Source organism: Sardina pilchardus, chromosome 10, assembly GCF_963854185.1.
Source record: "Sardina pilchardus chromosome 10, fSarPil1.1, whole genome shotgun sequence".
Classification (NCBI taxonomy): Eukaryota; Metazoa; Chordata; class Actinopteri; order Clupeiformes; family Clupeidae; genus Sardina; species Sardina pilchardus.
In genome coordinates, this window is record NC_085003.1 from 5,552,342 (window position 1) to 5,575,673 (window position 23,332).

The 23,332-nt window shown below is 42.7% G+C and overlaps 2 protein-coding genes across 4 annotated transcripts; both read left to right on the forward strand.

Annotated features, from left to right (window-relative positions):
• The first annotated feature begins 90 nt into the window (after nucleotides 1-90).
• hexa (hexosaminidase A (alpha polypeptide)) lies at nucleotides 91-10,010 on the forward strand. Of its 3 annotated transcripts, XM_062547000.1 has the most exons (14): nucleotides 91-402; nucleotides 753-863; nucleotides 1,063-1,128; nucleotides 1,328-1,374; nucleotides 1,499-1,609; nucleotides 1,884-1,985; nucleotides 2,857-2,989; nucleotides 3,203-3,383; nucleotides 3,983-4,069; nucleotides 4,833-4,905; nucleotides 6,489-6,669; nucleotides 7,520-7,610; nucleotides 7,961-8,068; nucleotides 8,582-10,010. In XM_062547000.1, the coding sequence occupies exons 1-14, from the start codon at nucleotides 141-143 to the stop codon at nucleotides 8,643-8,645; spliced, it is 1,617 nt and encodes a 538-aa protein (XP_062402984.1). In that variant the 5' UTR covers nucleotides 91-140; the 3' UTR covers nucleotides 8,646-10,010. The 3 variants fall into 3 exon arrangements, with proteins under 3 accessions (XP_062402984.1, XP_062402985.1, XP_062402986.1); XM_062547001.1 differs by lacking the exons at nucleotides 6,489-6,669; nucleotides 7,520-7,610; nucleotides 7,961-8,068; nucleotides 8,582-10,010 and adding an exon at nucleotides 5,251-6,478; XM_062547002.1 differs by lacking the exons at nucleotides 91-402; nucleotides 753-863; nucleotides 1,063-1,128 and having other exon boundaries at nucleotides 1,334-1,374; nucleotides 1,537-1,609.
• A 1,155-nt stretch (nucleotides 10,011-11,165) lies between these two features.
• Nucleotides 11,166-22,656, forward strand: nr2e3 (nuclear receptor subfamily 2, group E, member 3). Its single transcript, XM_062547003.1, has 8 exons — nucleotides 11,166-11,197; nucleotides 19,641-19,760; nucleotides 20,033-20,136; nucleotides 20,661-20,921; nucleotides 21,360-21,541; nucleotides 21,685-21,925; nucleotides 22,144-22,249; nucleotides 22,524-22,656. Exons 1-8 carry the CDS (start codon nucleotides 11,166-11,168, stop codon nucleotides 22,654-22,656), a joined length of 1,179 nt encoding a protein of 392 aa, XP_062402987.1.
• The last annotated feature ends 676 nt before the right edge of the window (nucleotides 22,657-23,332 follow it).

The window sequence follows — 23,332 nt, forward strand, 5'->3', positions numbered from 1 at the left end:
TGGTCTATTCATATAGCGTTTGTTGTTTAGCCTACTTCAGTCACGTGCTCCGTTGGTAAATGTGGTCATATGACTGCACTTGCACTCAGCACTATTTCCGTATTCTTCACATTCAGGAGCAGTCCAGAGGAACTTAAATCATGTGTAAATCAAGCGGTTTAATTCTAAATAAGAAACGCGTTTTGTTGTTGTTTTTTACAGCTGTAAATGCTGTTTCAGTTACTGCAGTCTGGCCAATGCCCCAGAAGATAAGCAGTTCCATTGAGCGATACTGTGTCAGGCCACAGTCTTTCATATTTCAATATACAAATGTTTCGGTAGCACAACCAGGTTGCTCAATTCTTGACGCTGCTTTCGAGAGATACTTCAAGCTCATCTTCCCCGACCTGCTCAGAGATCCAGGTAGGCTTCATATAAATTGAATTTAAAACAAAGTCAGTGGAAGTTGTATGTGAACTCTCACTTTTACCATTTGGTCTGTGGATCAGGAAGGGGAAATGTAGCTTAGGCCTACTATAGGCCTACCTTTTACAAAGCTATACATTTGGCTAAACATGGTAAGAGGCAGCAAATCATTCCATGTTCCAAACATGATGGAGCTTTTGAGTTAGGACAGTTGGGAAGGGTTCATTCACATGCTTGAGGATGCACTGATCCAGCAGCACATTTATGTCATTATTAAAAACAGGCTGGGGTGATATCTCTCCAAGTATAAACTATGTGGCTTTTTCAATGTCTGCTGTGGTCTGCAGGTGAAAGACAAATCTATTATGCCAGGCCCATGGAAAAGCCCTTTACAGTCAGGGTGGGAGTATCTGAGGGTGACTGCAACGGCTATCCGAGCGAAAGCTCCAAAGAGAGCTGTAAGTACTGCGGTGTGTCTTCCTGACACCTTGTCATCATGTGTCTTCTCTCTGTGTGCCTTGTGGACAGATAAAAGATTATTAGCACAGCCATGAAAAACACACACTTTGTCTCTGTCATGGGCTGTTATCAGCCTGTGGGAGTGTGGATGGGGTGTCTGCATGTGGTGTGACCTTGGCTAACTGCTTTGTATTGCAGACAGGCTGAGTGTGTCATCTGGACAGGCTCTTCTGAGGGCAGAGAGCGTATGGGGAGCTCTGAGAGGTATGGTAGGCATGTGTTTGTGCTAACAAACAAAACTATATTAGTCCTACATTTAGCTATGGCTATAATGAAATGGTATGCTAGACAATGGGCACAATGCTATCCAGTACATAGCTTTGAGTTACTTATGGCAGTTATTTTTCTTCTACACAATTTAGTGATGATAATTTTGCCTGTTGTTCACTTGTTTTTTTTCCAGGTTTGGAGTCTCTCAGTCAGTTAGTGTACCAGGATGGTTATGGGTCTGTAAGTACTGATTTTGATTAATTCATTACAAGCTATCTCGTGACCTTTAAAATCTTTTTTTGCTTGGTTAGCATATAATTTCTTAATTATTGTAGTTCACAATGTTGTTGCTTGTCTGTCACAGTATTACATCAACCAAACTGAAATTGAGGACTTTCCAAGGTTTCCATTTCGGGGACTTTTATTGGACACCTCTCGACACTACCTACCCATAAATGCCATCTTGGAGACTCTGGTAATAAAAGCACATGCAAACAAGGAAGTTGGGGGCAAACGCTGGCAGGTTCTGCTGATGTGTTTTCACACGAAATTAGTTTCAGTGTTTTTTTAGTCACTCTGTCCCACAACTTGAATGTGCACATTGACTTTGTCCTTTTTATTGCTTTTTATTTTTATTATTTTAGAAGTATTGTACTTAACTTCTCAGTAATTTACCTATTCAATTTAGATAGATTGTTTTAGACCAGTCAACTGGTAACATGTCACAAATAACCTTTCTCCTACTGTAGGATGCCATGGCTTACACCAAGCTCAACGTGTTCCACTGGCACATTGTGGATGACCCATCTTTCCCATATCAAAGCATATCCTTTCCTGATCTGAGTAACAAGGTAAAGTCTACCTCAGGACTGACATGTAGGGTATTTCTGTGCACCGGGTGCCTCCCAGATACTGTACCACTTTACTCCAGAGTGAATATCCGTTCTGGCCATATCTTGCTCTTGGCAGTGTCTGCTTGGCAACCATACAGCAAGCATATTTCAAATGAAAGTGGGTGAAGTGGTACCTCCAGCTGGAGACTGAGCTAGATAACTATTGAAGTGACTACAAGAATCAAGCTAGGGGTTATTATATCTATTCATCTATTCATGGGGAAATCAGAGGTAGCTTTGAGTTGCACTCTTCCAACAGAAACTACCCGGGGCAGATTTCATTTTTCATGTAAATTGAGATACTATAACGACTCAGTACCACTTTAAAAAGTACTGACATCAGGTAGCAGAATGAAATCAGCTAGACTCACATGGAAATACTGGGGTTGTCTTGTCTAACCTGAGTATTCATGGCAACATCAAGCTACAAAATAACAAGCACAGTTCTTTATTGTGTGTGCAAGAAAATCTGGCGTGGTGTAACAAACAAACCTGTGAGAAGCACTGTATTGCATGACGTACAGTCCTATGTATGAATTAGTTACTGTATCATTTCAGCATATAGATATAGCGTATTCAAGCTTGGTCTTGCAGTGTTTGTTTTCTAAAGCAAGTTGCCACCACAGTAGTGCACTGCTCAGGGCATTCTTTAATGAGTGAGAGTATGTATTGAGGCAAAGCATGCATGGACCTGCAAATCATCTTGTCTATATGTTTTTCATCTGGCTTGATGACAATAATCAAACAGTTTCCTTTTTTACCAGTGTGTTTTGTCAAATTCCGCAAATTGCTTCTCATGGTCCTCTTGCTGTCTGTTGTGCATGTCTAGGGGGCATTCCACCCGATGACGCACGTGTACACGCAGACGGACGTGAAGCGAGTGATCGGGCATGCCAGGCTACGGGGAATCCGTGTGGTGCCTGAGTTTGACTCCCCGGGGCACACTCAGTCCTGGGGGAAAGGTACGTCATACACCTGGACATGCCACCACCACACCTCCCCAGCTCATTTTTCCGCCCAGCACACAGCCTGCGTCACAGGTTGTTTCCACTGGGATTGACCAGTAGTGTGTTTTCAGTTCCCTTGTTCATTTGTATGTTTCATTTCCTGAAGGAACTGCAGGTCTAGGAGTAAAAGATCAGGTGTTACCCAGTGCTTTTGCTTCTCTCTTCCAGGACAGCCTGATCTCTTGACCCCTTGTTACCGTGGCGATGTCCCCTCAGGGACTTTTGGGCCTGTGAATCCCATTCTGGCCTCCAGTTACTCATTCATGGCCAAGCTCCTTAAGGAAGTGACATCAGTCTTTCCTGACTCCTTCGTGCATCTCGGAGGGGATGAAGTTAACTTCAGCTGCTGGTAATAAGTCACTTCCTGTGTGTGTGTGTGTGTGTGTGTGTGTGTGTGTGTGTGTGTGTGTGTGTGTGTCTCTGTGTGTTCTTGACAAGCCATTGATGATAACTGCATTGACGCATTAGGCCTAATGTACAAATTATATATTGGTGCTGAATTCGGCGGCAATATATAGGGAAACTGTCAAGGCGGGGACTCCAGTAAAGTGAAATTGAATAAACCGCTCACACGCAACTAGTGTTACATTCTGATCTATCCATCTGTCTTAACTTTGATCTGACTGCCCACTTTGTGCATCTGACTGCTCTGGCCACAGTATGCATGGACTGTCGACTGTTACTTGATTTTGTTTGGCTGCGGAAATAAGCTGGTTTGTCGAGGTTCACAAAAGCCAGTAATGAATGTATATTTGAAGGAAATAACTAGTGACATGTTTGTGTCTTATTAAGTTGTCAAGAGTATTAAATGAATTGTAACATAAATGAAAGTACATAATATGAAAGGGCAAAATATTCACAGAGAAAAGCGTACAGAAATGTTCACTTCAAAGGCTTTTGTGTCATTCGCCAGACAAAACAATGCAAATATGCTTCTCTGTTCTACAGGAAGTCTAACCCAAACGTGAAGGCCTTCATGAAGAAGATGGGCTTTGGCACTGACTTCACTAAACTGGAGGCTCTCTATATGGAAAAGTAAGAACTTTCTTCCGATGCTGCTGTTGATTTGGTTCGGATGCATTTCTCAGTCATGTAAGCTTGGACGGGTAGGAAACGCGCAGTAAACTGTAAAATGCAGCTGTTTTGGAAACGTGGAATGAATGATGGAAATGTGTCATTTCTGAAAGTGATGGGGAAAGTGATGAGTATTCAGCGTTTCTGCTTAAAGGGACACTTCACCGATTAGCATTAATCTTTAGAAAACCGGTCATGTTTTTGAATGGTCGCGCATCATTTCCTCAGTTTGCCTTGAGATGGGAGAAATACGGATTTCAATGTTGGACTTCCTGCTTTCAATGATGTAAAAATCAGCATTTTACATCATTGAAAGCAGAAAGTCCTATTCATGGGTTTCATTGAAATCCGTATTTCTCCCATCTCAAGGCAAACTGAGGAAATGATGCACGACCATTCAAAAACATGACTGGTTTTCTAAAGATACGAAGCTTAATGCTAATCGGTGAAGTGTCCCTTTAAATGACTCCTCTACATTGACAGACACAACCAGAAGTAACCATAGATAGGACTGGCTTGGTTAAAAGATTACATGAAGATAGCGTGTCATGCGCGTGTTTGTAATATAGACACTCCTTAGTGTAGGTGAGGTTATTTCTAGGGTTGATATTAAAGTTGTTATTCGTAGCTACTTGATGCCAACGGTCTCAGTAAATATCTGTGCATAAAGAGGAAGCACACGGTGGTGGTTTCATGTTTGTGTATCTCTTCTCCACTTCCTCAGCATGGTAAACATCACCTCAGCCCTCAACAGGACCTCCATTGTGTGGCAGGATGTGTTTGACTACCACGAGAAAGTAAGTGGACACCTGACTGCATTACACAACACTGCCTCCATGGTGTTTGTGAGCTTTTGTTGTTTGTTGTAGGTTGTTTTGTTTGTCGCGTCAGCTGTCCTTTCTAAAGCCCCCCCCCCCTCCCCCCCCGCCTCTCACTCACACACTCGCATACTGTCTCTCTTTATTAACTCATACACTTTCACACTCTTGTATCAGCTTTCTTTCCAAAGCACACACACATTATTCCCTACCTCTCTCTCTCTCTCTCTCTCTCTCTCTCTCTCTCTGTCTCTCTCTCTCTATGTCTATCTCCCCCACACACAAGTAGCTGTACTTGATGTTAAAGAGGTGCCTGTGTTACAGCACAGCCATAACTATGTGGTGGAGGTGTGGAAGATGGAGTGTTACCAGTGTAAGATGCGTAAGGTGACCAAGGCTGGCCTGAAGGCTATCCTCGCAGCGCCCTGGTACCTGGACCTTCCTGGACCTACCCACGAATGGGCCCGCTACTACAATGTCCGGCCCCTTGCCTTCAAGGGTCAGAGCCTGCATAGAGTGACCTGTGCTGTGCTGTGCTGTGATGCTGTGAACGTGTGTGTGTGTGTGTGTGTGTGTGTTTGCGTATGTGTCATGATAAGGGGGGCCCTCCTTCATGATGTCCTTGCCAAATATTCCTGACTCCACCCACTTTAAATGTGTATAAAGATATGTGTAATGCAGCAGAGAGGGGTTTTTAAAGTTGGCACTGTTAAAATGGGGAGCAATGGGGAGCTGTCAAAAACACTATTTAACCAATTGATTCCACATGTCTTCATTCAATCATAATGCAACACACCGCCTAGGGATTTCTCTTTGCTATTGTAGTGATGTATATCGCCACTAGATGGCATTGAAAACTACTCTGCTTTCCATACGGCTCTGCTCTGCTTCAGTTTGAGGCATGATATTAGGCCTATCTATCAGCAGCTCATGAACATGTCTTTGTGACACAGAAAATGCTTGGAAGTGTGAACACTTATACATATGTTAAAATAGGATACCCCATGCATCATCCAATTGCAAGTCCTACATGCTACACATGTTAATGTAAATAGGGCTGCAACAATTTTATTTGATCACTTATATTTGATTAGATTAGTCCGCTACTATTTTGGTAATCGATTAATCAGTCTGTGACATTTTTCAGTAAAAACAATTTGCTTTACCTAGTCCTTTCATGTCCGTAAACTAAATATCTTTGACATGTGGACAAAATAAGGCATTTTAGGGACATATCCTTGGGCATTGGGAAACACTGATTGGCAATTTCTCACCATTTCTCCGATCAAACAATAAATCTATTAATCGAGAAAATTATGCACACATTAATTTTCTATGAAAATCATCATTAGCTGCAGCCTTAATTGTAATTAGATAGGCACAAGTACTATAGCAACAGCTACATTTTAAGTTATTTTAAACCAGGTCTACTGTATGTTCAAAAGGACCCATTGAGAAAGAGAGATAAACAGAGGGAGGGAGGGTCGATGGCAGCAGTGGTGGTCTTGGTGATGGCGGTGACGGCTTGTCTTGTCCCTGCTGTTCTTTGTGCCTCTGGCCAGATCCCTAAGGACACAATTTTGGAGATCTGGAAGGGGCTCCCCGAGTCTTACGCGAAGGAGCTGAGCCGCATCACAGGGGCCGGCTACAGGGTCCTGCTGTCCGCCCCCTTTTACATCAACCACATCAGCTACGGGCAGGACTGGCGCAACTCTTACCTCGTGAAACCACAGAACTTCTCTGGTGTGTGGAGCGGGGTGTTAGTCTCTTCTGATACTGATAGTCACAGGCACTAATAGGTGTTATTGACTGCTCTCTCTAGTCTTTTGTCCCCCTAGTGGAGTATTGATGCATAGCTACAGTCTTAAAACGGCACATTATCCATTCATTTAGGACTGTAGGATGGTTAATCTGAATTGTGAATTGTTGAATTATATTAAGGTGGAATGGAATGAGTGTGAAAATGAATGTTAATGTCAGTGATTATCTACTTTCCACTAATTCAATTTGTTTCCCAGTAAGGACCCTAATTTATTGGGTGAAGTGCAAAGTCTAAAGTCTAACTCGAGTCAATTTTATAACTAGGCAAAATATATTTGCAAATGTCCTAGCTCAATGCTCCCATATGCCACATGATCACTTATGTTCATGTACAAAGCACTTTGCTTGTTGCCTGACTTTCTTTGCACATTGCCCCCAGGGCTTTAAGTTTGTGTAAGCGTGAGTTTGAGTTTGCTGTGAGTTTGCTGTGTTACTATGGAGTGGCATCCTCAAAGGAGTACAAATCAGTAGAGGCTCACAATGGCAAGTTAATATTTCAATTTATACCATGTTTGTACCATAATTAGTAGTATTATATTGAAAATCACCTCATTATATTATTCACTTTACTTTTTGGCTGAAAATTAGGTATCTAAAGAAGGTCTGTAAAATTTGAGAGATTTCATTTTTTTTTTAAACCAACCATTCATCAGACTGTTAATGTTCAGTTTCTTTGTTCAGATTGTAGCCTGAGCCCTCAAATGGGATACGATCGTAATAGAGGTTTTATAACATTGTTTCTCTGTCCATGCTCTGGTTGTTGCTGTCTTAGGTACGGAGGAGCAGAAGCGGCTGGTGATTGGTGGAGCGGTGTGCATGTGGGGGGAATATGTGGATGCCACCAACCTTAGTCCCCGTCTGTGGTAGGAGAAAACAAACAACTGAATATCATCTACACCACAACCTTTTGTACTGCATGCTCCTGTAAAGACCTGGAGAACCTGGCAATCATATGCATACCGTAATTTCCCAACTATTAGCCGCGGCTCATACATTGATTTTGCCAAATTTCTTCCACTATGGGGTTGATACACGGGGACAGTTAATATGGTATTAATATGGTTTTGTGTCTTTTAACTTGCATAAAACACAGCCCTGCGGCTTATACACAATGCGGCTAATACACTGGAAATGACTGTATTTGTGTGTGTATATGTATGTGTTTGTATGTATCTGTGTGTGTGTGTGTGTGTGTGTGTGTGTGTGTGTTTAGGCCCAGAGGCTGTGCTGCTGCAGAGCGTCTGTGGAGCGATGAGGAGCAGACCTCCAGTGCAGACGCGGCGTTTCCTCGCCTGACAGACTTCCGCTGTCGCCTCCTGAGGTACTGCGCCATCAACACTAGCTACTGTTGCACAGAAATGTTGTACTTCAAAAATGCTTCAATTAGAATAGTTTTTGCTCTGTAATACAATATTAATACAACACTAATACATTGCATTCTTCCATTATCTATCCCATGTAATGTAAACTCTTAAAACAAATGTTTTGAAAACAACACAACTTGCATTGTTTTTAATACATCTCTGTGTCCAGAATAGAGACGGCAGCCTTTGTGTTGTTTTCAACACATTGCTTTTGTTATTTGTTAGATGATTTGTGTTGAAAATAACACAACCTGAGTTGTTATTTATCACATCTCTTTGTCCAGATACGGACAACACTGCTTGTGTAGATTCCAGCACATTCATTTTAAGAGTGTGCTCAGTTCTCTCTTGCGTGGTTGCCCTTTTCTTCCATCTCTTTCCCTCTGTATTCGATCTTTCTCACACTGTTGTTCTATTTCCCTTGCTCTCTCTCTCTCTCTCTCTCTCTCTCTCTCTTTCTCTCTCTCTAGGCGTGGTATTCGTGCAGAGCCTCTGTATGTGGGAAACTGTCAGCAAGAGTACCAGGGCGTGTGAGAAGATGCTTTTGATGCACTGGTGTACAGAACTAAAGGGGGCTTAAAGGGATTTAACATAGAGTTGGGAAATAAAACTTTTATTAAGTATTTTTTTACATTTTTTTTGTATGATTGTGGATTGAATACTGATTAGAATTGTTGTTGTTTAATGTGTTAAAGGTTTTCCACCAATCTAATATCAGCTGTTCCTTCAGTGATTAGTGTTCTGGAAAACCTGGAGTTGACCAGTTTTGCAGTCAGAAATGAGAGAATAAGTGAAATGTGCTATCTTGTAAGAATATTCTTTCATCTTAGAACAATGTGTACATCATTTTCCATTTAACTTTACCTGACATTGAACCACTAGATTACCTATCAGAGCTCCCCAAAATGGTTATCAATGGCATGTGAAAGGGCTATGCTTAGGATGATATTAAAGGAACACTTCACCGTTTTTTCATATTAAACTACGTTATTCGCTTAATTAAGATGAGTTGATGCATACCTCTCATGTTTCAATGGGGAATAACGTAGTTTAACATGAAAAAACGGTGAAGTGTTCCTTTAATGCTCAAATGGTAGCTTATGAATGAAACTATTTTGATTTTCTTTTGGTGGAGGTGTGGGGTGACTGCTCTCTGTTTTCATTGGTGTAAGAAGTGGATTTTTTTTTTTAAGCTACTGTAAATGAATTATTTCAGCTGTATCAGCCTCTGAAGAACAGAGATCACAAATCTTTGAATGTGTTTTACTGTGTTTGCACTATATTATGACTGAGTGTAGTGAAATGATCTATCAGCTAACTGCTCTATGATCACCAAAATCATTCCAGGACTCGCTTACTTCAGCTTCATCACCATCATCTTTCCACTAATCAGTGCCTGTACAGTCATCGAGATGGATTGCCGACCGGCACGCTCCTGTGTAAGAATGTCCACGTTTAATTAAACACACACACACACCCTGGCAGCCAGGCCAATCCCGTCTCACTAGACGCATCACTCACGGCCGATCCTATTATCTCCCTGGGGTTTTATACCTGAGCACCACAGACAAAGCGTCATGGACATCAAGATGATACGGCCCCGACCAGGATAAACCTAAAGGTTCAGGCCTCTCTTACACGGCCTGTACAGCGATGCACTTAATTAAACTAATGAGTTGATTTGTCTTTGAGCTCAAAAGAGTTGCAATGAAGCCTAAATAACAGCATTTTAAATATTACACCTTTTATGAATGTGCTTGAGTACATCTGAAGAAACTGACATTTGTTTGCTGAATTTTTTTTTTTAATTGATTTGATTTGATCTATTAATTGATTTGACTTATTTAATGCTTTTTCTGTGAAACTAAACCAATAAATGTAAATTATTGCACCATTGAAGCCTGCCTGACATGTTCCTGTTTGTCTACAGCACAAATCACAGACAAATCCATGATGTGTCCATTCAGCAACCTGTCCCTAGTCAACACACAATGGAAGGCCTTGTTCAGCAGTTCCACGGGCCTTTAACTCCAATCTGACCACTGTTTAATTGTTGAAATGAGCTTATGTGTCTTTGATATTTACTTAGACAATTGATTTTTCTCATTGCCTGGATTACAGGAGCGCTAGCAACAGATGGTAGTGGGATGGATAATCTCTGGAGGCGCTGGTACTCGTACCCCAACACACACACACACACACACACACACACACACACACACTCCTACTCGTGCCCCTCACTGATTCCTAGAACTAAAGGGGAGTGTGTTGACCAGTCTAGAAGCCCCCACCACAGCAGGTAAAGCCAGCTCAGCAGTCAGAGAGGCCAGAGAAGGGGTGATACCACACAGTGACCCGTGTGTGTGTTTGGGTGTGGGTGGGTTGAAGAGGGGGAAGGGAGACATGTTTCATTTCTGTTAAGCGTGACCTTGTGGTCACCATGCATGAGGACAGTTGTATGTTTTCATCTTCTCTATATGACAGAGGTCTTGATGGTGAAATTGCGAGAAATTCCTCTATATAGGTGATAATGAATTAACAAATCTTACAGAGCATTACTAGATCCTACAGATAAAATCTCACTCAGGATTTCACATACTGTATAAATCTGTTTTGCATGTGCTTGACCCTTCTTTAGATTCTTTTCTAATTCCGCATACTGATCATAAAGTTAGGACAGTCTAATGATCTAATTGCTTTTGCATACTTGCCAAGTGGATGGTTATGTTATTCCACTGACTTGTGTTAAGGATAGTTTAATCCACACATATGTTACCTTATGTGCCGCAAAGCTGCTAATCCAAAGAACACAGATGCATAATACTGCTATTCTCATTATTCATGGAAGCATTTGACCACCATCTGGCTTCGTGAATGTATAATTAACTATTATTACAAAGATTACAACTACAGCTAATTAAAGTTTATAGGAACTGGGCTGGGAGCAGGAGAATTACAAACAATGGATGATTCAGTTTAATTTCGAAGATTCTTCTCAATCATGCAATTGTTTTCATTTTCTGAATCTTCACTTCTCACCATTATAAGAAATGGATGAGCAAGTGGGCATTTTCAAGTTCCCGCCTGTTAAAAGGGGACATATTATATTGTAAGTTATTTTATTTCAGCAGGGACAGTGAATAAAAACATTAACCTTGTGTATGAAATGTAGACACACAACTGTAATACAGTAAATATATCAATGCAGTGATCTTAAAAACATGCCAAGTATTCATTACAGTGCTTGAATGTCTATATGAAGTCCATATAGTCCAATACATGGTTTATAAATATAAATTTGTATTGTGCTGTGTGTTGCAGTTTCCATTCAGTTCCTCATGCGTCCGTGCTCGTCCTGAGCACGAGGAAAGCAACCTGCAACACATCTTATAAAGTTAATCTCACTCTTTGACAATAGCTGACATTCAAAGAGATTATACACAAAGAGGCTTAGATGGCAGCACGGAGATGTGAACTTATGTTAGCTTGCCTTCAAGGACATCTCAACGCCCTCATCAATGGACTGTTGTGTTGACATTGTTTATGCAATGCGTTCACTATCTAATCATAATATTCTATTTTGCTGTATTTTTGGTGATGTTGCTCATTTCAATTACATTTATGAAGAAGACTACTGCTATACAGTACATGAAAATTCATTGTGGCAAGATATTTTTGTTTCAATTGCCATAGTTTTTAGAGAATCGCCCATAGCCCTGTTTAATATGTACGCACAACTGATACATTTTATCTGACCCCTCTCTCACACGCGCTTGCTCAGACCAGGATTCACTTTAATTTGTGGAAATTCAGGATTCTTCATGGGTTTGTGTGGGACTGACCTGAAAAAATTGAGTTTGATTAGACACGTTGAGGTGTGCCTTAATTGGGCAGCTTGTGGTGGCTGCATGGCACAGTGTGTGTGTGTGTGTGTGTGTGTGTGTGTGTGTGTGTGCGCGCGTACGCGTACGCGTACGCGTGTGTGTGAATGGGATCTCCTAAACAATCTTACGGACGATGAGTCCCATCAGGAGGCTCGAGAGGAGCAATCTGACACTTATCCTCCCCTCTGCCCCCCCCCTCCCTCCCCGGCCCCACCCTTGGTACACATTCTGCTGATGGAAGCACCACTTCAGCCGGGCAGCAGCTGTTTACTATCAGAGATCTAGGTCAGGGTGTGGCAGAGAAGGGAGGGTGTGTGTGTGTGTGTGTGTGTGTATGTGTGAGAGAGTGAGTGTGTGAGTGTGTGTGGGAGGGGTGATTGATGCGTGTGTACGTACATGTGAGTGAGTGTATGAGTGCGAATGTGTAGAGGATGGGAAGGAGTGGCGGACAGAGAGAAGGGTAATGCGTGTATACATGTGTCTGTGTCTGTGTCTGTGTCTGTGTGTGTGTGTGTGTGTGTGTGTGTGTGTGTGTGTGTGTGTGTGTGTGTGTGTGTGTGTGTGTGTGTGTGTGTAGAGGATGAGTAGTCTGTGGAAAGGCAGGAGGGATGGCATGTGCTGCCGCACACTTTCAGATGCGCTGTCACATTCGCTTCAGTCTAAATTTGAATCTTGCATCACATATTCAATTAAGTACATTATTATATTTAAGAATATTGCACTATTCTTAAATTGAAAATCTAACACGATGATTCTCAGTGACTCACTCAACTTTTACTTTTTGTGCATAAAATGGCTTTCTCTAATTTAAACATTCTTCATACCATTACATTTCACGCTCACTTCTAATTATAACTGTACCATACCAGAGGTCACGCTGATCTAACATGGAGAAGATGGTAAATGATCATAATAGACTGTGTTTACATGCACTTCAGTATCCCAGTCATGATCGGGATTTCGAAATATCCTGATTCTGCATTTGCACATGTAAACATCGTATCCTGATTTCAGAACCCCGGATAAGCCCTTTTCCCGGATTTTTGTAACCCTGTTATGGTGCAGGTATACTTAAAGAATCCGGGATACAGTTCCATGTAAAAGATGTTCCCGGTTTCTCATGCAAATTTGTGATTGCATTAGAATCTGGGATAAGGTGTGTTAATAGAACTTTATGGTTGGTAACTGATATTCATCATCTATACAAGGATACTAATAATCAGGTTTCTCCATGTTCATGTAAACAGCAAATCCCGACTATGTATGACCAAAACTGGGACGTGCCAATAACTGGGATACTGAAGTCATAGGGACGCGTTTATGCTCTTCAGTATCCCGGTTTTGAGGCTTATCCCAATTATTCAGGATATGGTGGTTACATAAACACAGAGAAATTAATATCCCTGTATTTTGATGAATACTATTCCGGCATGTACATAATAGACATACTGTATACACTCACACACCAATGAGACATACTCACTCATTGGCATATATACAGTATAGACATAATACTCTCACACACCAATGAGACTCTTACACTCACTCATTGGCACATGTAGACATAATACATTTACACACCAATTGTGCATTGTATTGGAGTATTGTCTTTAACCTGTTCAGTGATTAGATGCCTCACTCTGCTTCTGTCAAATTCGTGTGGAAACTGTGACGTGTGTCATCACTGAACTATTGGATGGACAGATGGGTGGACAGTTCACCACTTGCAGCACAGACACATGCATCATAAGAACAAACACCTGAGAGAGCTGAACACCTAATCTGTCTCTCTGCCCTGGAGAAGAGTGGGGGGGGGGGGGGGGGGGCAGAGCTGTCTGTGCGCCGACCTGAGGGCCGGTGGGGCTCCATCCGTGTGGGTGCGGTGGGGGCCGACATCAACAGCATCTCTGGCTGACGTGGGGTCTGCTCTGCCCTGCTGGAAGAGGCTAATCCCCCCTGCGGCTGCTGCTGCTGCTGGAGGCTCTGGCTGGAGGCGGTGGCCCCGGTGGTGAGGCCATGCCGCACGCTGCACGCTGGGAGGGCTTTAGAGCGGCTCGGTTATGTAACAGCGGCTGAGGAGGAGGAGGAAGCCTCAGGGCTCCACAGTCAGCACTGCACAGATCAGAGCCTAAACACCTTAGCGCCGCACTCCCCGCGGGAGGTGCCGGACGGAGATGACCAGTGGGGGTTGGGATCGGGGCTGTTGTTCAGGATGTACGTTGTTGTAGATGTACATTTGAGGGGGGCATTGCCAGAATGCAGATTTGTGATAGGTTGAGTGATGTGTTCCTGTGGCTCACTTGGTATACTAAGAACAATTAGGGGCATCCACGGGGACATTCATGCAACCCTAGCTATATATAAAATAGTCTGCACAATTAATAAATATCTCCAGTAGGTGAGTTCAGGGAGAACCACATTTTTAACATTTACATGCTGTTGCCAGAAATAGCATCAGCTGGAGGAGCATCCTATCAGGGACAGTGGACATATGCAGCTTCAGTTTAGAAGCTTTGGGGATTTGATGGTGACATTTCCACTACTGTAAGTCATTTCTGGAAATGTGACCGATGCCACTATACTGAGTTAGATTTACGTTTTCATCTTTTAAATGTTCAATTTCAACTTCCTTTTCCTCAACTTCCATAACTTCTTGCTCCTTAAGTGTCCATTTCTTATTAGGCTACTATAGACATTTCACATCTGGTGAGCATGTCTAATCATTCTATTTCCAGGGCAAACCCCCACAATTAATCTCATTGTTTCGCCATAATCTCTGCCCTGCCCATCTAAGCAAGTCTTGTCCTAAAAATCCAGCAGGGGCATTATGCATCAGAGCCACCTGTCGATTACATAAACAGAGTTAATACACACCTGATCTGCCTATCACCATGCTAAATGACAGGTGAGCTGTGACAGGTGGCATTTCCAAATATTGCCACTAGGGGCGCTTCATTGGCTGGAGATCTACAGTACTTGATGCAATTGTCAGGTTTTCCCATACATCTATCAACATTTTTGATCTTATATGTTGCAAATGACTCGGCAATTGCCTTAGAAACAAAATGTGAGAGCAGATATAGTTGTATGAAAAAAGAAAAAGAGAAGAAGAATGAACTCATGAATATATTCATGGGTTTCATCAGGTCCCTTTCCACAGGTGTATATCAAGCACCAGTCTGCATTGATAATCAAGGTGCTTGATTTTATACTCCTGTGGAAAGGGACCTGATGAAACCCATGAACTAATGTTAAAGTGTTACACAAGATGATAAGGCTCTCTTCAGTTAATTCCTGGTATAAAGAGGTCTTTCTTCACAGACTTTATGCACTTTATTTCTTTTACAGTTTATGCAATGATATGACCTTAAATGTGATTCCTATCTTAAGTCAAATTTATAAAGGAATAATAACACAATTCTGTCTTTCAGTTCTCGGATCCCGGGGGTTTTCACATTTTTAGCACCACATCCACCATGTGGATTTTTGTTATTTAATTCAGGCAATAATAATAATAATAATAATAATTGTTTGTTGCTAATTATTGATTGTTGCCGTTGTTGATTTAACTTTACTATGACACTTTTATTTTGAATAGCTAAAACTCTTTACTGACGGATTTTTCCAGACGTCAATGGGAGAAATGAATGAGAAACTTACATCCGGAATCTAAGCTCTCTCGGAGGAGGGGTTGGACTGTCGGGCTCTATATCACATGATTGTTTTTATGCTCTGACTATTTTTATGTTTTATAAGTGACTTGGCACAAAAGCAAAAAAAAAAAAAAAAAAGAGTGCAACTTCAGTGCAGTTGTGATCACATTATCATTTCTCTCTTGTTATTAAAGCAACATGCCGACAACGGTCACTAACAGACAAAAAGGTGCTTTGTTACAGTATAGTGAACGTATGGGAAAACCAGGAGGGAGACCTTCACTCCTTCTCCTCCCAATTAGAAGCAGCAGAGATTAGCGAGGGCCGTGGACTCTATAGCCCTCTGCTCAGCTCAGGTCCGTGGCGTGGACTGTAGATCTGGGGGGCTGTAGGCTGCCAACGCAGGCCTCCAGGTCAGAGTTCAAATGACTGTCTGCCAAACCAGATGCCCCAACCCTCCCCCCAGGCCCAGCTCCAGCCCCACCACACACACACACACACACAAACACCATACACACACTAAAACCGGCAGCACCTCCCGCTTAAGCAGGATTTCTAATCTTTTTACACACCAGTTTAGTCCAACAGAGAGGGCTCTGTTAAAGGCATTAAGCACCAAGAGATACAATGAAGCCAGTACTAACAAGGGGGCATGGATGAAGGAAAGGCAATCAGGTCTTGACCAAATCATAAGCTGAGTTTCAGGGCGGAAAAAAACATCTGAGGGTTTGACTTGGTGACAGGAAAACAAGTGTGGATGATTTAATACAGACTGCAAAAGGCAATCACAAAATGTGAGTGCTATCATGTCAACAAAATTAATTAATGAAAATTTTAAATCATTATCTATTTACAGAAACACTATGAGTAAATGGCCCCAACCCTCTGACACAGTGGTGTTACTGCAGTTGACTCATTTGTAATTGTTTTGAGACCAAGACTCATTGGCTGCACGTAGGCATTATCCTGCCCAGAGCGCAGTAAAGAGAGAGGTGTACTGAGGCTGGGGGGCTGGGGGGCTGGGGGGCTGGGGGTGGTGATGGTCTACAGAAGGCATGTGTTGCTGTCTGGCTTTTGTGTGTGACCTGGCACTGTATAAGTTCCTAATAGGATAGAAGCACAAATCAAAAGAAAAAAGCAAATCACTGACTTCAGCCCTCTAATTACCAGCGAATCACACAGGGGTCACTAATTAGGGTGACTGAGAGCTAGACAGCAGTAGCCACCATATGGCCTTGGGGGGTTGGGGGGGAATAGTGGGGGTTTGACTTGTGGAGGAGAGGCCCCCTCAGCGCTCTCCTCAGCCTGTGGCTAATTGTTTTTCTTGCCCCTTACTGCCCACCAACCTAACCACCCCACCCCACCTCACCCCCATCCTCATCCTCATCCCCTGACCCCCTCACCATCCACCAAGTGCTCCTGGGGTCTTTGTTAACTTAGCAGAACACGTTATGTGGTAGCCTAAGCCTATTAGCTGATTGGGGATGGTTGTTGTTTTTTCTGCCCCTCTCTTTTTCCAACCTGGTCACAATACCTTTGGGGCACAGCAATAGATGCACAGACATTGAAGCGAGTATCTTTAGTTTTACAACTAAGAGAAGGGATAGCAATAAAGCCAAAAGCAAAGGATAACCATAGTGACAAAGTAAAAAAAAAAAAAAAAAAAAAATGAATGTAAACCGTTGCATTTAAATCATGCCATTCTACAGAATCTAGAAACTGCTAACGTAAGATGTGTCAATGTAAAACACAGTTTGAGGCTACTCCAGCCATGGATTGTAGATTAGCATGACTCATAGTGTCATCTGTCCACTGCTGCGGATTAAACAATGATGAAATAGCAGGAACAAGAGACAACATGTGAATGGGAGATGCTCTTTTTCAGCCAACGCTGCCTAGAGAGCCAGTCTAGGAGATGCACTGAAGAACATAAACAGCTTTTTAAAGTTAGTTCTATAGAACAGGCTGTGATTAGAATAAAACTACAAAAAGTAAAACAAAATTCTGAAACTAAATAGTGTCATATACTGTATGCCATGTCCATACACTGGTGTGTTAAGTTAAAAGTAAAAAATATGCACTTCAAAATGCAAAACATCAAAAGATCTTAGCAATTGCACAGATATAGCCCTCACTTTCTCATTTCAACAACTGTTAATCACTGATGTTTTGGGTCTTATTAAGCCCCAAAGTACTCATACTACCACATTTTGATATACAGGATAGTGCATTCTTACAGTATTTAACCAGTGTGGTCCCTCTGCCTGGAGATGGCTCTCTTGGGCAAATTCTACATTTTATTAAATAAAAAAATGGTATGATATCTGGCTACCGCAAATGGGCAGTCAGGAAATGCATTTTAAATGTCAATATTTCACAATATGAGTCTTCGGATGTTACGCATACTGTATGTGAATGTTTTCATCTTCCCAGCTTCCCCAATGGAAAACCAAATAAGAGATTATTGAAGTCATCCAGTCAACCAGCCAACCAGCCATATAATATTAATATTATCTTGGATCTTTCAATCAGTGACTTGATGGTACAACATGTTTCAGGTATGAGATCACTGTCAGAAATGACTATTAGTTTCTTGACGTGGTTTTTGGCCTTCAGAGTCTAAAAGTAAATAAAGCGGCATATCTGTTTCATTGTGCTATATTTCTCAAAGCTTATCTATTGTTTTTCTTCAGAAAGTACTGGGACATCTGATGGTGAGCACACAGAGCCTTCTCACTCCATCCCATCCTGCTTCACATCACACCACACAACTCCTCTATTCATTAGGTCTTCTGTTTTTCCACTTGTTGAGGATGTGGCTAAATCCTAGCCCTGTTTGTATGTAAGTGTGTGTGTGTGTGTGTGTGTGTGTGTGTGTGTGTGTGTGTGTGTGTGTGTGTGTGTGTGTGTGACTGATTGATCCACCCCTAGATGAACAGTAAAGATTAAGAGGATGACAAATAGGCATGTGCTTACACAGCGTTTGGTGCTAATCTCCTTGTCCTCCTCCTTTAGGGAGCCCCGCTCAGGCTTGGGCTCTCAGACACTCCCGGTCATCACTGGACACAGGAACCCCTCCACCAGAACACACAGCACACTACACCACAACCAGAGGACAGTCAGCAGCAAGGAGCCTCTACACAGGGATACAAGTGTTCATCACGCCTGAAGGAGATACCTGGAGCCCTAACCTCATCCAACGGACAGAAATCGTCTTTTTCAGAGAAGCAAAACACTGTTGCTCTTTGACTGTTATTTTTTCCCTTCTTATTTTGTGTTCTTCATCTGAATGGACTATTCTGGGCAATAGTTTTGCAAAGAAGCTGTGAACAAGCAAGCAAATCTTGTTTTGTTGGCGACTGAAGAGGAAACTTAAAAAAAAAAACAAGAAACGCCCAGGAGAGAGATCCTTGGCCTCAACGCTCAAGCAGGACGGCTGAAAAGAGCTACCATAACTATTTGCCCGAAGTGCACGCTCTCCTCCAAATGATGGATGACCACATGTCCAAGATAGCCATGGTGCCGTCCAGCTCTCCGAGGGACTCCCCCCGGAGCAGCATCACAGACGACAGCCTGCGAGGTGAGAGGAACACATGGCTTATGTACTATATGGGGCAGAGATATGGTGTATTCTGTATATATATATATATATATATATATATATATATATATATATATATATATATATAAAACACACGTGTATATATATATATATATATATATATGGTACATTTACCAGCAAGATACTTGTTGAAATTGAGCGTTTTGCTTTAGGGCAGGCAAAGACATTATGTTGGAAATGAATGACTGACGGAGGTGTTTACTGATTTACTAATGGTTTTTGGTTATTTTTTAGTTATTAATTCATAAATTTAGTTTTCAAAAATCTAAGTGATTTGTCCACGGTTACACTTGGTGGTCTATTGCCAAATGTCTAATGTGTTCCTCACCTGTGTTCCAGGTAAGAGCCCGGTGCCAGGTAAAATCATGAGCACAGGCCTGCTGTGTAAAGTGTGTGCAGACACCAGCAGTGGGAAGCACTACGGCATCTACGCCTGCAACGGCTGCAGCGGCTTCTTCAAGCGCAGCGTCAGACGGAAGCTCATCTACAGGTGAGCACGGCCAGTGTGGCGCACGCATCATTTTCACCAGGAGGGGGCAGAGGTTTTTTGCACGGGTGCCCATGATCTGAATCATAAACAGCTTTGAATGAGAACGTGTTATGACAATGTGCAGCCTCAAGGCTCAAGGAGATCAAGGTCATTATGTACTTTAGCGGTTTCATAACAGCTATGAATCAGAGCTTATGCTTTGCCTCGTCTTCCACTACGTGAGGCAAGCGGCTGGTCATGTGATCTCACCGAGTCCTCATTTGTCCTTGCAGGTGCCAGGCCGGCACAGGTATGTGCCCCGTGGACAAGGCCCACCGCAACCAGTGCCAAGCCTGCCGCCTAAAGAAGTGCCTTCAGGCTGGCATGAACAAAGATGGTGAGTTTTAGGGCAAACTGATTTCTCTCCTCCAATGTCCTCTCTGCCACATTTTCACCAGCATTCCGAACACTGAGCCACGCAAGTGGGATTCTTACTAGACATTTCCCAGGATTTCAAATAGTAAAATATTTGAATTATATAAAAGTATAAACTGCTGGTTTCTACTGCCAGTCACTTTTATTATAGGCTCTTTGAAATAAACCAATTGGATTTTTTTTGTAGTACTTAACCACACCCTCGAGAGCACTTACCTACAGTATTATTCTCACTGGTCATTTATTTTCACATTATTCTCACTTTCCTCCTTTTTTCTTTGGTCATTTCTTCTTACTTGTTTTCTCGATTATAGATACTTGATCTTTGTTCTTCATTCCTGACTTTTTTTTTTGCTTTTCTTCCGAGTCCCACTTATAAAACATTAGATAAAAACAGTCAGTGTATAAAAACAATCATGTGACATAAAACAATTCTAATGCTCTCTCTCCTTCTCTTTCTCTCTCCCTTCGTCCTCTCCTCATCAGCTGTGCAGAACGAGCGTCAGCCGCGCAGCACGGCTCAGGTGCGCCTGGACTCGCTGGACGTGGACCCGGAGAAGGAGCACCTGGCCACCACGCGCGAGCCCTCCTCCACCTGCTCGGTCATCAGCCGGGCACACCTGCCGTCCTCGGGCATCAGTACCGCCGCCGCGCCCCCACAGCGCTGCCCCAGCCCCCAGAATGGACACCGCTTCATGGCTAGCCTCATGACCGCCGAGACCTGCGCCAAGCTGGAGCCAGAGGATGGTGAGGAGAGAGGGAGAGAAGGAGGGGAGGGGAGGGGAGGGGAGGGGAGGAGAGACAGAGGATGGGAGGGAGAAAAGGAGAGAAGGAGGATGGGAGGGAGAAGAGGAGAAAAGGGGGAGGGGAGGGGAGAAGAGGAGAGAAGAAGGAGGGGAGGGGAGGGGAGGGGAGGGGAGGAAGATGGCCAGTGCTTGTTTGTATAAATACATATGCTGCGCATACTGACTTGATTGTCTTTATTGATTACCAAGGGCCACTACTTTGTTTTTTTTGTTCTGAGGGGCAAATATTGCAAACCATGTAAATAATATAGCAAGGAAATTATTTGTTAGCACTCTGAATCATCAGTTTAGAACAAGAAACAGGATTTCTTTATCATTCTTTATTATTATTATTATATTATTGATATTTGTTTAATCATATTGTTCATATTTCCCTCAGTGGATGAAAACATTGATGTGACCAGCAATGAGCCTGAGAGGAACTCGCCGGACTACAACACCTCGCTGTACCCCTCCAGCAGTCCGGAGAGTGTGTACGAGACCTCCGCCCGCCTGCTCTTCATGTCCGTCAAGTGGGCCAAGAACCTACCCGTCTTCTCTCACCTGCCCTTCAGAGACCAGGTGAGCAGGCGTCAGTCTTTCTTACTCGAATGTGAACGTGAACGTACTGTGAGGTCTTACTTAGTCATATTCTAAGACAGATGAATATACATACAGTGGCCTACGTGTGGATGAAACTGATCTGGTCTCTCGTGGCTCTGCAGGTGATTCTTCTGGAGGAGGCGTGGAGCGAGCTCTTCCTGCTGTGCGCCATCCAGTGGTCCATGCCACTGGACACCTGCCCGCTGCTCTCCCTGCCGGACCTGTCCTCTCCCCAGCAGGGCAAGACCAGCCCCTCGGCCTCGGACCTCAGGGTGCTGCAGGAGGTCTTCACCCGCTTCAAGAACCTGGCTGTTGACCCAACCGAGTTCGCCTGCCTCAAGGCCATCGTCCTCTTCAAACCAGGTGAGGAGAAATGACCTTATGTGTGTGTGTGTGTGTGTGTGTGTGTGTGTGTGTGTGTGTGTGTGTGTGTGTGTGTGTGTGTGTGTGTGTGTGTGTGTGTGTGTGTGTGTGTGTGTGTGTGTGTGTGTGTGTGTATTCTTTGTGTTTGTATGTATGTTTGCACTATACATTATTCCACACATCTAACCTCTGTTGCTGCGTCTCTCCCTCATGTCCAGAGACGAGAGGGCTGAAGGACCCAGAACAGGTGGAGAACCTGCAGGACCAGGCCCAGGTGATGCTGGGACAGCACATCCACACTCTCTACTCCAGCCAGCCAGCCAGGTGAGTGGGGGACTACAAAAGACAAAACTGAATAAGAGATACAGTTATACACGGTTATACAGTGTGTATAGCTAGATATAATAACACACACACACACACACACACACACATATATACTGTATATATATATATATATATATATATATATATAAAACCAGAATCCCAAAGGGGATCTTAATTCATTTCAGTTTCCTTCCTGATATTTTGTAAATGGTTGTATTACGGAATATAAAACAGATCTTTATTCTCCTCTTGTGTCTGTTTGTGTGACCAGATTTGGAAGACTCCTACTCCTTCTACCTGCTCTTCACTTTGTGAGTTCGGAGCGGATTGAGCTCCTCTTCTTCCACCGCACCATTGGGAACACGCCCATGGAGAAGCTGCTCTGTGACATGTTCAAGAACTGAAGGGGACACACACGACCTGAGAGAGACACCACCCATGTCTGGCCACATAGTGGCTTACTGCTCTCTTTCATGGACACCACAACAAACAATAAGATAAAAGACAGAGGAATTCCAAAGAGTCATTTCAAATATTTCAACAAGGGAGTGAACACAATGTGACATCTGAATGTTGGATTTGTTCATTTAGTTGATTTTGTTCACCTTTTTGTCTAAAAAATTGAGAAACCGCAGTATTGGTCAAAACATTTCTGCTTACTAAATGCAAATACGTAGAGACTGTGAGTAGCTATTGTACAGTATAATGAATATATTTTATAGAAAATAAAAAATATTACCGTTGGTGCGTTTTATTCTTATTTTTCTGTTATTTAAAAATAACGAAATCAGGATTCATTCTTGATGCAATGAGATTTGATACTTTTTGCTATTGACTACATATATGCAAAGCAGCATGCTTATTCCTTTTCTGTAAATATCAATAAAAGCCTTTATTGTGCATTTTAAATGTTGTTTTTGAGTCTTTGAGAGGTGGGCCTCACGGGGTACATGCGCGGTAGGCCTAATCGCCACTTTGCCGCAGGTAAGGGTTACTGCAATGACTCGCCTATGCGTTAGAGGGCAGTCATGTATTAGTTTTTGGGAGCATCAGAGACGAGTCGTTTCAAAACACGGAAGT

Coding starts and splice junctions, on each gene's coding strand:
- hexa (XM_062547000.1), top strand. CDS start 141: ATGTGTAAATCAAGCGGTTTAATTCTAAATAAGAAACGCGTTTTGTTG. Junction 1,129..1,327: donor CGTATGGGGAGCTCTGAGAG/GTATGGTAGGCA, acceptor TTTTTTTTCCAG/GTTTGGAGTCTCTCAGTCAG. Junction 3,384..3,982: donor GAAGTTAACTTCAGCTGCTG/GTAATAAGTCAC, acceptor TCTGTTCTACAG/GAAGTCTAACCCAAACGTGA.
- nr2e3 (XM_062547003.1), top strand. CDS start 11,166: ATGAGCAAGTGGGCATTTTCAAGTTCCCGCCT. Junction 20,922..21,359: donor CAAGCTGGAGCCAGAGGATG/GTGAGGAGAGAG, acceptor TATTTCCCTCAG/TGGATGAAAACATTGATGTG. Junction 21,926..22,143: donor CATCGTCCTCTTCAAACCAG/GTGAGGAGAAAT, acceptor CCTCATGTCCAG/AGACGAGAGGGCTGAAGGAC.